General features: G+C 46.1%; 2 protein-coding genes across 3 annotated transcripts in view; both read left to right on the plus strand.

Moving 5' to 3' along the window:
* LOC310819711 (lactadherin-like) overlaps positions 1-3,797 on the plus strand; it is a 12,500-nt gene extending 8,703 nt beyond the window's left edge. The window contains exons 8-10 of one of the 2 annotated variants that reach the window (XM_083691051.1): positions 650-852; positions 1,324-1,479; positions 2,268-3,797. In XM_083691051.1, the coding sequence (XP_083547177.1) occupies positions 650-852; positions 1,324-1,479; positions 2,268-2,411 (503 nt within the window). In that variant the 3' untranslated portion in view covers positions 2,412-3,797. The remainder of the gene's footprint in view (positions 1-649; positions 853-1,323; positions 1,480-2,267) is intronic. The other variant, XM_083691052.1, reaches the window with a different exon arrangement.
* Positions 3,798-5,807: 2,010 nt separating this feature from the next.
* Positions 5,808-10,205, plus strand: LOC310820127 (hyaluronan and proteoglycan link protein 3-like). Its single transcript, XM_083691657.1, has 6 exons — positions 5,808-5,907; positions 6,969-7,150; positions 7,508-7,730; positions 7,936-8,081; positions 8,341-8,643; positions 8,800-10,205. The coding sequence occupies exons 2-6, from the start codon at positions 6,997-6,999 to the stop codon at positions 9,132-9,134; spliced, it is 1,161 nt and encodes a 386-aa protein (XP_083547783.1). The 5' UTR covers positions 5,808-5,907; positions 6,969-6,996; the 3' UTR covers positions 9,135-10,205.
* The last annotated feature ends 3,035 nt before the right edge of the window (positions 10,206-13,240 follow it).

Consider the following 13,240-nt stretch of genomic DNA (forward strand, 5'->3'; position numbering starts at 1 on the left):
CGTGAAACAATAGAGATGGAATTCCAGACAAGCACACACACACACACACACACACACACACACACACACACACACACACACACACACACACACACACACACACACACACACACAAACAACATGTCCATCTGTGTCTTCCCAGCTCCACCCTATTACCCAATGTCTCTACACTGTGTACACAGCTATGGCTACAGTTAAAATGTCTTGTCGCTAATGTTAGGCTAGCAGGGGAGGCTGGTGGTGGTAGAAATCGGAGGACCGGCTCATTGTAATGCATCGAATGGAATGAGGAATGGTATCAAACACGTGTGACCCGTCCTCCAATTTCTACCCCCACCAGCCTCCACTGAAGGCTATGGTGATGTGCCATGTAAGCACTTTTCCTGGTTCTATGTCTGTACTGTATAGACGGATCTGTCTATTTGTCATAAACAGTTTTTTTTATGTCGTCACGGTATATACAGTCAAATTAAAGGGCTAATCTGCATGCCTTGGATTGTGGCTGGTTTTGATCGTTCTTTTCTTTTCCCTATGGGCCTGGTTCATGGTTTCTGTCCATTGATTTTCCTTTTTCACCTCTGCTTTTTTTCCTCTGTCCATCCCTCCTCCCCCCCCCCCCCCCTCTCTCTCTCTGTTGTTTTGCTCACAGTGTATTCCAACACGGCAGGTTGCTCTGAGCCTCTGGGTATGAAGTCCCGCCTCGTCTCTGACGAGCAGCTCTCGGCCTCCAGTGCCTACCGTACATGGGGCATCGACGCCTTCACCTGGCACCCGCAGTTCGCACGACTCGACAAGCAGGGCAAGACCAACGCCTGGTCCGCTGCCACCAACAACCGCTCCGAGTGGCTCCAGGTAAGGGGATTGACCCCTCAAGGGAAGGCTGGTAGGAGGACGGGCTCATTGTAATGGATGGGAATGGGGACTGGTATCAAAACACACATGTCTGACACGATGGTGCACAATAGAATTGACCCGTCATGTATAGGCTAGCTAGAGAGAGGTGTAGGACACCAGTTGCTGCCATAAAAACAGAGTGAATAGAAGCATTCTATTTCTATGGTTGCTGCCGTGGAACATTCCATTCAGCCATTCACCATTGTGATACGTTTTTAATCATTCATCAACCTGCTCTAACGTACACCTGGTCTCCCTGCCCCCTCCCTCTCCCCCCTCCCCCTGCCCCCTGCCCCCTGCCCCCTGCCCCTCTGCCCCCTGCTCCCTGCTCCCTGATCCCTGGCCCCCTGGCCCCCTGCTCCCTGCCCTCTGCCCCCCTGCCCCCTTGCTCCCTGCCCCCCCTCTCCCCAACCCCCCTCTCTGCTCCAGGTGGACTTGGAGAAGCCCAAGCGCCTCACAGCCATCATCACCCAGGGGGCCAAGGACTTTGGCGTGGTGCAGTTTGTGTCGGCCTACAAAGTGTCCTACAGTGACGATGGACAGAGCTGGAGTCTGGTGAAGGACCCGAACACTGGAGCAGACAAGGTCAGAGAGAGGCTCCCCTCAACAAGTCTCTTTATAACCCGTTTTATATGAAGTACTGTAAAAGTCAGTCTTCCCTCTCTTCCCTCTTTACCTCTTTCTTTTCTTCCCTCTCTTTCTCTCTCTCTCTTCTTTATAGGTTTGGGGGGGGGGGGGTGCACATAGAACCGAGTTGTTGACATCAGTTAACTCCTCAAAATGGGTTTTTTCCCCCAATCCCCAAGTTCTCCTTCCTGTTTTTATACTGGCTGTCGAGGGCATCTAGTCACGTTCCCTCCTGGGTCGGACAGAGATCTCACCACCTCCCCTCCATGGGAGTGACCCAGCTGTTGTTTAGACTGGGGGTGGGGGTGTATCCTGATGATTTAATAATTTGAATATATAATTATGTGAAAGCAATGTTTGATCTTTGATGACCCTCAACCTTTGACCCTATGACATAGCCTCAGGCTCCCGCTGAGAAGCTGGGTGGGGAGAGGAGGGTTCAGGTTGTTATGTTGACGTGAATGAGCAGTGAGGTCAGAGCAGCCAGATTGAAAGCCCCTGATTTAAAGTCGTTAACCCTGTCATTAACCCTATATCTCCCTGGTCAGGACCCGGGTTCAGAGTGCTGTCTCTGCCAATGTTATCATACCAACATCTTCTATATCAACTTTAATTTAAAAAAAATGTTTTGTAAATGTTTATATGTTTGTAAGTATGTGCTTATCTGCCCAGACGTTGCACTGTTTCACCCCATACAACAGATATCAAAGTTGACCATTGATCTAAATGTGTGTATTCACTTGCAGATTTTCCAGGGCAACATTGACAACAACACTCACAAGAAGAACCTGTTTGAGCCGCCGTTCTACGCCCGCTACGTACGTGTCATGCCCTGGGAGTGGCACGAGCGCATCACCCTCCGCATGGAACTGCTCGGCTGTGACGACTAGAACTACATTACCCATAAACCACCAGTTCTCCACCACCCACACCCAGCCTCCCCCAGTCTCTCCATAGTGCAACAGGGCCCTTTCTCAATAGAAACTCTCCTCTCCTCCTCTCCTCCTCTCCTCCTCTCCTCCGTCCTCCACTCACTTTCTTCTCAAAAAGCGTTGGAGGAGAACATCTAAGGGGAGAAACCTAGACCTTAGGAAGCGAGTGGAGGAGAGGAGGAGAGGAGGCAAGGAATCAAGTTTCTAACAACAGCAGCATCTCTCCTCCCTCCACACCACGACATAGACATTAGAATGTTTATGAAGCTCTTGTCATGTGGAATAGTGAACACTGATGGGTTCTATATTCTAGTTCTACTGTATATGAAACTTTGCAACAGTTCAATATGCTCTGGATAAAGGTTGAGTCTGCTCAAAAGGCATGACATGACCTATAGTAGCCTACATTTTTGGGGCACTTCGCGAGAAGTGACATATCTTTAATGATTCTTACAACATGTTAGCTTGTCACTGGCTGAGAACGTCTTTCACGCTTTGTTTTCAGTGACTTAGAACACCTCTGCCAGGTGTTTATGTTTTCTAAGTGCATATTATTAATCTAATCTGTCTCCTCTTCCATTGGTTTCTACCCTTCCCTAAGGGACTCCACACTCCTCGGCTCCCCCAGAGGACAGCCAGTTGGAACACGTTCCAAACACTCAGTATTCCATGTGATGTCACAACACAGCCCACCCAACTGACTCTGCTTTCAGACCCTCTTATGACACACACATACAACACATACACACTTCTTCGTTAACACTGGCAGCATTGAGGGAGATTTGCATATTGAACCTGTACACGCACAGTTCATTTTAGATTGACAAAGCAATAAATTACATCACTTAAAGTTGCATCCCACAGCTGCAGGTTGATTTATAGAAGCACTAGGTAGTAAATTGAAGCAGGGCTTGTGCAATATGCATTTAGATTTTGGGAAATAGCAGGAACTATTAATTAACTAGTAAATTGACAATGGAATTACTAATATGTTCTGTGTATTTACCGAAGTGTGTACTGTATATACATTGAAGGAAGGAAGGATGGAAGGAAGGAAGGAAGGATGGAAGGAAGGACATTGATGTAGAGGGAATGTTTGTTGTTTCAGCTTGATGGTGTAATATTCTGCACTTGATCAATAACAGTGATTATTACACCTAAGCGGATTTTGTCTTAGTTTGAATATCCACAAATTCCATTCCAGTTTGATCATTTGTGTCCAGGTGTGTGCACATTTGGATAGAGATTTTATAGAAATAATGATAACACAAAATGTTGTGGTTTTTGCATTCTTTTTTAAGAACTATTAAGTTGGTCTTGAACATAAGGTCATCAATAAAAATGTTTAAAAAAGTAAAACATTTTGTGGCACATTTTTTAGTCGAGAATGATCATCAAAAGGTGTTCATATCAAGTCATGTTCGTTTTTGTGCTGTGGCAGAAACTACGGCCCTCAGGTTGACATTTTACACCCTACTGTGCAAGTTTCGTGGACAGATGCCCTCTCTAAATCTCTGCCTTACCTTCTCTATCCTCTCTCTCTCTCTCTCTCTCTCTCTCTCTCTCTCTCTCTCTCTCTCTCTCTCTCTCTCTCTCTCTCTCTCTCTCTCTCTCTGACCTGTAGAACACTGTCTGTGTCTGTTTGGGTGTGGATGACAGGACAGTAAAGAATCAGTGGGACCTGATTGCCTGGGCTTTGTGCATGCGTGTGTGCGTGCGTGCGTGCGTGCGTGCGTGCGTGCGTGCGTGCGTGCGTGCGTGCGTGTGAGCCAAGGGAGCAGGGTGGACCATAGACCATACTAAACTGAGTACTACACAGCCAGAGCATAACTGGTAGTAGTGATATACAGAAGGACTTTGCCGACTATGATAAAGGTATTTAAAATTATTACAATAGTACAAGTGTTAGCTAGAAACAAATATCCCTTCTGTGAGATTTGTAAGCAAATACAATGTACAGTCCTTGTCTGTTGAGGTCGAATACTTCCTCATGCCCTGTCATTACGTGGTTATCAACCCCAAGACACAAGCCCAAGAATCTCAACCCTTTTGAGGAAGAATCTGTTTCGTCATTGTTGGTATTGTAATCAGGATGTAGTCTGCACCACAGCACACAGCCCACAGACTAGCCCTCGACTCCATAGTTACACCATCCAACCACAGAGGGAATTCCGATGTTGGTCAAACGATATTCCTCTCGGTTTCTTTACCATCTAGCAGTGGAAGCAGAAATCAGAGGACGGGCTCATTGTAATGCATGGGTTAGGGTTAGGGTGTTTGATACCATTCCTCATTCTATTCCATGCATTACAATGAGCCTGTCCTCCGATTTCTACCTCCACCAGCCTCCCCTGCCATCTAGCTACACTGTCCCAATGCAGGGCTACTGGGCAGATGTTAAAGGGAGTAATTACAGCCTGTTAGTCCCTCATCTTCCTGCTATTCACATGGCCCTGGTATGTCTGGCCTCTGGCCATGCCTTTCATCTCACCATAGAACTCCATGAAGGACAGACTGGGCACCCCCAGCACATCTGTCATCAAAACATCAGTTATCAGATCATGTGTATGCGTGTGTGTGTGTGTGTGTGTGTGTGTGTGTGTGTGTGTGTGTGTGTGTGTGTGTGTGTGTGTGTGTGTGTGTGTGTGTGTGCGTGTGTGTGTGCGCGCGCGTGTGTATTTCTAACAAGTTAACTAGTAAAAAGAGAAGTGTGAGCTTAGAAAACAGCAGTTCCAGATCGAGTGAACCTACGGATCTCGTCTGACTAACATCTGCTTTCAGAGAGCTTGGGAGTGATGCATCTAAAGTGGAAAAGGCCTCCTCTGCTCTGAGTTTGGACTCTCCTCCCCCAACAGCTGCCAGAGATGAGCTCATTTGTTATGGTTGGTGCTGAGATAAAAGATAGTGATTCTAATGACATCTGTAGGAAAGGGACAGACCAGCAACACAGTGAACACTCAGAGATTAGGGCATGCATGTGTTCAAGATGCCTGATTCTGGGTAATGTGACTCACTCACTACAGTTAAAGTAGAGCTTGTCAGTCATTGACCTGGCTATAAGGTCTCTGTGTCTCAGCCCATGTGTAAAGCAAAAGCAAATAGAAGTCAGATTTAAACAATTAAGAAACTGTCAACAGGACCATAACAGTCAAGCTCTTGAGAGAGCACTTGTTTACTTCATCTTGCATCCCATGATAAGCTAGGCCAAGTGCGTTTTTGCGTCATCCTCGTGGAAAGTTCATAGCGTAACTTTTACAACAATTGGACTACTTTCTGGTGAGAGGGTCGGCCAGACGTAGCTGACGCCCCAACTCTCCCACCCCCCTTCTTCGTGTGCCAGAACATCAATGCGAAGTGCGTCTTGCCTCGAAGATCGTCTGTGCTTTCTAACGAACGGGATTTAAACAAGGAACGAAGAAAACCCGACAGACTGCGGCACTGCAGCGGTTAAACGGTGAGAGGCAGTTTTCACTTTATGAAGAATAATACAAAACATAATGACGGAATTTAATTGAATGTCTCAGGTTATAAACAACCCCTTTGGAAGCCTAGAAATGTAGGACTATTAATGGCAGGGTAATTGTACACTAATCATTGACCTAATGTTCGCTTATCAGAGTTGCGCAAAGGGTCTAGTGATGGAATGATGCACCTGAGAGGCAGGTGTGGCTTTAATTAATATCTCCAGGTATTACTCACCTGAGAAGAGTGTTCCTCTATATGATAGCCGAAAGAGTAGCCCAACTGGGGTTGAACAATTTACATAATACAGATTTGAAACATTCATATTATAACAAATATCTTGAAATTATAATGTGTCTTTTGTACAGTACACTACATTTATTGAGAACACAAATCTGCCTTTTAAACGTTTCTGGTGGATTTCATTAAGGCAACATCATCCAGCATTTACCCATATTAATTAAGCACAGATAATGTGGGCTACATTATTTGGACCAAGACATTGCATACACTTGTGTTAATTAGTATTATGTGGCTTTCACATTAGTTTATTAACTGAAAAAAATTAATCAAATTATTACTCCCAAAGACGCCCCAGAGAGACCAAACTAGGATCATCTTTGCTAACTTCTATACAATAATCAGAACAAGACAACAACGACAACAAAGGTTGTTTCATTGAGATCAAAGATTTTTTTTTTATAATGTGTTCCCTCAACCATGTAATTAGAGAAGCAACATATTTGCTGGGTGAAACATGATCGTATACTGCCCTCTATTGGCATCTGATGGTAACTGCTACCATTAAGAAATACAAAATGCAGGTGAGCAGTGAGACGGGGAAGTGTGGGTTATGCCACGGACAGGGGAGTTGGAGAGACTAGCCTTTGCTTGCATTAAAACCCAAGCACATCACGACAGGTCTGTCAGAAGATCATTCCAGAAGATTGGGGGAATCAGTGAAATGCAATGGTTGCCAAACCATTTACAGTTGCTATTTATACTTCCTACTTTATTTGACATTAGCTGATCAAAACCGTTCTGTCTACACAGGCCCCAGTCTTAAAGGCTATCGAGTTCCATGGTCAGGATGATGTTGGATCAACGCTGCCCCCTGGTGGTGGTGGTGGTGATGGTGCTGCAGCTCATCCTCTCCTGCCAGGCCGCCCGGGGATACTCCAACTCCAACCACTTCTTCTACCAGGACATCCTCAATGGAAACGGCAACGGAGAGAGTGAGAGCTAACTCACTGTTTTAATGTCAACATGTGCTATTCAATCAGCATCAGATGCCAACCTAGTAGTAGAGACATTATATCAGTGGAGGCTGGTGGAGGTAGAAATCGGAGAACTCCGATTTCTATGCATTACATTGAGCCCGTCCTCCGATTTCTACCTCCACCAGCCACCACTGATCTCAAAAGGCTAGCGGCAACAACAGAGAATAAGATACAGTATATCACTAATCATCTCTGTTACTTCCTCAGAGAACATGACGCGGCATTCCTCATTCCTCATCTACATTGGTTCTGTGTGTGTATGTTGTGCTAACTCCTGTTTTGTGTACTGTATGCCCCCCCCCCTTCCCCCAGTCCATTTCAACGGTGTGAAGCTCCATGTGGAGTCCTCCGAGCCGTCTGTGTTCGCTGCACGGGGGGCCAATGCCACCCTGCCCTGTCGCTACTGGTACGAGCCGGAGCTCAGCTCCCCCAGGAAGGTCAGGGTGAAGTGGTCCTGGCTGCCCTCCATGGGGGGGCACGAGACGGACGTACTGGTGGCCATCAGCCCCCGCCACAGGACCTACGGCGACTTCAGGTTGCTGTTGTTGATTGGTTGATGACTTGTGTTGTCCTTCAAGAAGAGATTCTTTACACTATCTATCTTTCTTTCTATCTATCTATCTAGCTCTTTATCTATCTATCTATCTGTCTATCTGTCTACCCGTCTACCTGTCTGACTGCCTGCCTGTCTGCCTGCCTGCTCGTCTGTCTGTATATCCCTCTGACTGCCTGTCTGTCAGGGGCCGTGTGCGTCTCAGACAGGACTTCCCTGGAGACGCTTCGCTGGTCATGACGGAGCTCCTATTGAACGACACGGGTCGCTACCGCTGTGAGGTCATTGACGGGCTGGAGGACGAGAGCGCTATGGTGGACCTGGAGTTACGAGGTGAGTCTCCTCCTGACTGTCTCTGGACTGTCTCACAATGCAACCATCTTTGGTCCTCTGAACAACAGAAGGATCTGCTGTTCCCTGATTACACCTGAGAAGCCAAGTGAGAGAACCAGGGAGGCTGGTGGAGGTAGAAATTGGAGGATGGGCTCATTGTAATGCATGGAATGGAATGAATCCATTCCATGCATTACAATGAGCCCGACCTCCGGGAGGCACAGGAATAACACATGCCCCCCCCCCCCCCCCCCCCCAGGTGTAGTGTTCCCCTACCAGCCCCCCCACGGACGCTACCACCTCAACTTCCTGGGGGCCAAGGAGGCATGTGAAGGGCAGGACTCCACCCTGGCCACCTTCGAGCAGCTGTTCCAGGCCTGGGAGGAGGGCTTGAACTGGTGCAACGCTGGCTGGCTGGCTGATGGGACCGTGCAGTACCCCATCACCCAGCCTCGCATGCCCTGTGGGGGGCTGGGGCTCTCCCCGGGGGTTCGCAGCTACGGCAGCCGCCACCGCCACCTCCACCGCTTCGATGTCTTCTGCTTCTCCTCCTCTCTCCGTGGTGAGACACTCACACACACACACACACACACACACACACACACACAGGAAGCTTCATCATTGGAATAGTTAATTCTGAAACCACAGTTAGCTTGTTAGCTTGTTTGTTTTTGTGCCTCTCTAAAGTGGTTTAGTAAGTGACTGTGCTCTTCTCCAGGGAAAGTCTATTACCTCCAGCACCCCCAGAAGATGAACTTCACCGATGCCCAGCAGGCGTGCCTGGAGGACGGGGCTGAGATCGCCAAGGTGGGCCAACTCTACGCCGCCTGGAGGATCATGGGACTGGACCACTGTGATGCTGGCTGGCTGGCCGACGGGAGTCTGCGCTACCCCATCAGTAATCCCCGGCCAAACTGTGGTCCCACAGAACCAGGCGTACACAGCTTTGGGTTCCCACCTCCGCACCACAAGAGTGGGGTGTACTGCTATAGTGCAGGCTCACATGCATATACATACCTACCAGAAGATCATCCAGTAGATGATCTCTCTTAAAGGGGAAGTCTGATCAAACTTCTACAGATTGATAGGCTGTTCGTATCCTTAGAATCTGAGTGTGAAAGAAACACTCTGGGATACAATGACTAGTCTTCAGTGGAATAATGATACATACAGTACAGTAATGATACGTACAGTACATATTTCTATGGTCACAGTACACTCTTAATGGTGGCGTTGCAGACACAAGCAAGGACACGCCACTGCAGATATGAAAATCTCACACAAGGTCAACCACTCATGGAATTTAGCAAGGGTTAAGTATAGTATTTGTCCATGCGGCACGCCTAGAGGCTTTACAAACTACAGGGCCGACCTGAACCATTATCTTTCACATTGCTTTTTCTAGCCCTGTTTCAGCAACTATGGTGAATGTCAAACCTGGCCAGCCCAGTACAGCTTAGCTTGGCCCAGTTCAGTTTGGCTCTGTAGTGTGAATAAGGGTCAACAGTGTAATATTTGTCATGGTCGACTATTTGACAGGTCTTCTTCCCTTAAGGATGAAATGCTGTCATTTTGTATGCTACGAATCAATAACTTGTTATATGCATTTATGTGTATTAAGGTTTCATACTTACATGTTGTATGTATGAACCCATACTTTTGTGCGTGCTCTATTTCTGTTTATATTTAATTATTATTTTAATGCTATACTTGTGTGCATGTCGAACCAATTATTCTCTGTCAGTGTATTCTTGAGCAACCTAAAACTTAACAATTTGACCCATCATCACTATGAATGATCTTGTATTTAAACTGTGACCTCAGCTTTAACAGCAATATCATGCTGTTTGATATCAATATCAAAAATATTGACTTTATACCTCATGTGTTATAGTATTATATGTATGTACATGTTCTCTCTTTGTAAACTTCTACATGTTTGTGTATGACATAGAATCTGAACTACGAGTAATCAAGGATAACGCCTGTGATATATAAGCTATGTTGGAAATGTCTCAAAAACAAATCTGTGTCTTCTGTACTGTATGCCCATGTACCTCAGTTGGGCACTTTGTTCATTCATGTAGGTGTTAGCTTTTTAGTTCATTTAAACGATATGATAATGGCTGCATAGAATAACTTATTTTTGTAAAATAAATAGTTAAGCTGTGATACATGTGTAAATGTTTCAGTTCTGCAGAAAAAAATGCAGATACACATGCCCATGCACACACACACACACACACACACAACAGCTGTTTTATTGAGACAAGTCAATATTTTGGGCGGGCAGACTGTCCAGATGTGTCCTTACATGCTAGCAATACGTGAGTGAAGGCAATTACAGCATGAATCAACCAACAGAGGGCGTACACAAAAAAGGTGAAGAGTGAGAGAGAGGTGCAAGAGAGAGGAATGGCAGAGGGAGAGGGAGAGAGAGTGATGGACTAGAGAGCGAGTGATGGATGAGAGAGAGAGTGATGGATGAGAGAAAGAGTGATGGATGAGAGAGGCAGGAAGAGAGAGACAGGGAATGATGGACGAGAGAGGGAGGCAGAGAGAGACAGAGAGAGAGAGTGGACTCAGGAGCCAGGAGGTTCAGGCCAGAAAGGTGAACCGGTGTGGACAGAGAGACGGTCAGTCTGAGAGAGGGAGGGAGGGCATGAGGGCCAGAGAGGACCATGAAAAGGGTTCCATTCAGTCACAGCAGAGTAGAACTGACGGCATCAGCAACCCGCCCTGTTTGGGCAAATAGAAATTGACCGCAATTTTATTATTCCTATGACTCAAAGCCATATCCTATTTACACCAAACGGCTGCCTCTGAAACACTGGGTCCACTGAGACCCCAGACGAAAGGTGAAAGGCACTTTTGTTTTCCTTTTACCTGGAATGTTTGGGTGGCAACCCTACTGGAATGAGAGTCGGGTGATTGGTCTGTGTTGTAGCTGAACAGGCTGTGTGAGAAAGGCGAAGATGTGACTCCTGTGGTTATGTGATGTGTGTTTCAGTCATGTATTCTAATCAAAGACATGTACTTTTCACACAGACCACACATGGGTAGAAACAAGTTGAAAATTGAAATGAACAATTAGAGTATCTTTATTTGGCATCCGTTGATATGTTTTGAGCAAATTTGAATACAGACATTCAAACACAAACAGTCAGTTAATCTCAGGCACATTTCGGTACATTCTGCAGAGTCCAGTCTGTTCAGGCAGACACCAGTCGGGGAGGCTGGTGGAGGTAGAAATCGGAGGACGGGCTCATTGTAATGCATTGAATGGAGAGAGGAATGGGATTAAACATGTGTGTTTAATCACATTCCTTTTCCATTCCATCCATTACAATGAGCCCGTCCTCCGATTTCTACCTCCACCAGCCTCCCCTGACACCAGTGTGGTGAGCACAGATATGAGATGATGGACCACTACACCTGTGTCTAGCACATACAGCAGTGTATCTGTCACCTCCTATCAGACCTATGGGGTGTGAGAAACCTATAGCAGGAGTTCTCTAAACCACAGAATTAGAACTACATTATTTGAATTCTAATTCTATGGTTTATACCACCCCTTTGTCGAGAGAGAGAGCGAGAGAGAGAGAGAGAGTGGAATGTGGTGTGCTTCAGCTGCTTTTGAGACACGGACAGACAGACAGACAGACAGACAGACAGACTGACAGACTGACAGACAGACAGACAGACAGACAGACAGACAGACAGACAGACAGACAGAGACAGACTGACAGACAGACAGAGACAGACTGACAGACAGACAGACAGACAGACATATCCCCCTGCAACGCCCAGCAGCATATCTGCCCTGCAATGGTAAAATACACCTGTCTTGCGTTACTATAATCCAACCTCTAAAACCTCAAAGGCTCTAAATACTGTTGCATTACATATTGTTGAGGACCTTTACAGGTCAGAGAAATGGAGTGCGTAAGTGAGCTTGTCATTGACACACTTTGGGAGGACCAAATGTATACTTGTTCTGGAGCCTCTAAAAGTGAGGAATCTAATTGTAGTGAATCATTTGGTCAGCAACACATCCTCTGACACTGAGGTGGAGGCAGAAGAGACTGGTGGAGGTAGAAAGCAGAGGACGGGATCATTGCATGGAATGGAGTGATACCATTCCTCATTCCATTCCATGCATTATAATGAGCCTGTCCTACGATTTCTACCTCCACTAGCCTCGACTGGGTGGAGGAGGCACAGCCTCCTGCATACATTAAAAACTAAGCAAAGGAAGTGCAGATATTACAGCAGCTTATGCAGTCAAAACTGAAGGACTACAAGCAATTGACATGGCGATGTTTACATGGTGATGTGGTCAGTTACAGACAGGTTTCTTCTGAGGTTATATAATGAGACAAACATTTTATTTCTGAACGCTACTTGTTTCAAACCGGTCCCACAGAGATGCTATGCACCGCACAGCCTTGTGAGAGATGCTGGATGCTGAGATACTACTCAACACAAAGACAACAAAACCAGATTCAAACTGACCAATAGTATGAATCCTTTGGTCCTGTTTAAGCTAACAACGTGTTTTGACAAACCAAGGGGTCATTGCCAATTCAATTTCAATCTCCTCAGAAAAAATGAATACAACAAATTTCACAATGGACTGAAATTGAAACGGGACTGACCCCAACCCTGTTTTCTTGATTCTACCTAACATTGAGTACCACTCCTCCTGGTCCTAAGAGGAGGTGAGAGACCTCTCTCTTAGCTGACTACTGCAGGCTCAGTAGAGATGCAGGATGAAGCCTGGTCAGTGTGCCAGGCAGAGATACTACTGTAGCACTGTGTGAAATAAACAATAAATAAATGGGTGTGTATTCACATTATGAGCTGTTACCACTGATCAGTGGAGGCTGGTGGAGGTAGAAATTGGAGGACGGGCTCATTAGAATGCAAGAAATGGAATAAGGAATGGTATCAAATTGACCAAATTGGTATCACATTGATAACATTCCTCATTCCATTCCATGCATTACAATGAGTCTGTCCTCTGATTTCTACCTCCAGCAGCCTCCCCTGGAACTGATCTAGGTCTGGAGTACCGTAAACTGTAGTGTGCTGTTTGTTGGTTTCACTAGCTTTCTCTCTATGGCTTAGATTAAACAAATAATGCTTCCCCTTTTATC

Source organism: Argentina silus (assembly GCF_951799395.1).
Source record: "Argentina silus genome assembly, chromosome: 19".
Classification (NCBI taxonomy): Eukaryota; Metazoa; Chordata; class Actinopteri; order Argentiniformes; family Argentinidae; genus Argentina; species Argentina silus.

What these genes read in the sequence shown, in the direction of transcription:
- LOC310820127 (XM_083691657.1), top strand. Translation starts at nt 6,997, where the DNA reads ATGGTCAGGATGATGTTGGATCAACGCTGCCCCCTGGTGGTGGTGGTG. An exon ending in GGTGGACCTGGAGTTACGAG is followed by an intron (nt 8,082 to 8,340) that starts GTGAGTCTCCTC and finishes CCCCCCCCCCAG; the next exon opens with GTGTAGTGTTCCCCTACCAG. An exon ending in CTTCTCCTCCTCTCTCCGTG is followed by an intron (nt 8,644 to 8,799) that starts GTGAGACACTCA and finishes GCTCTTCTCCAG; the next exon opens with GGAAAGTCTATTACCTCCAG.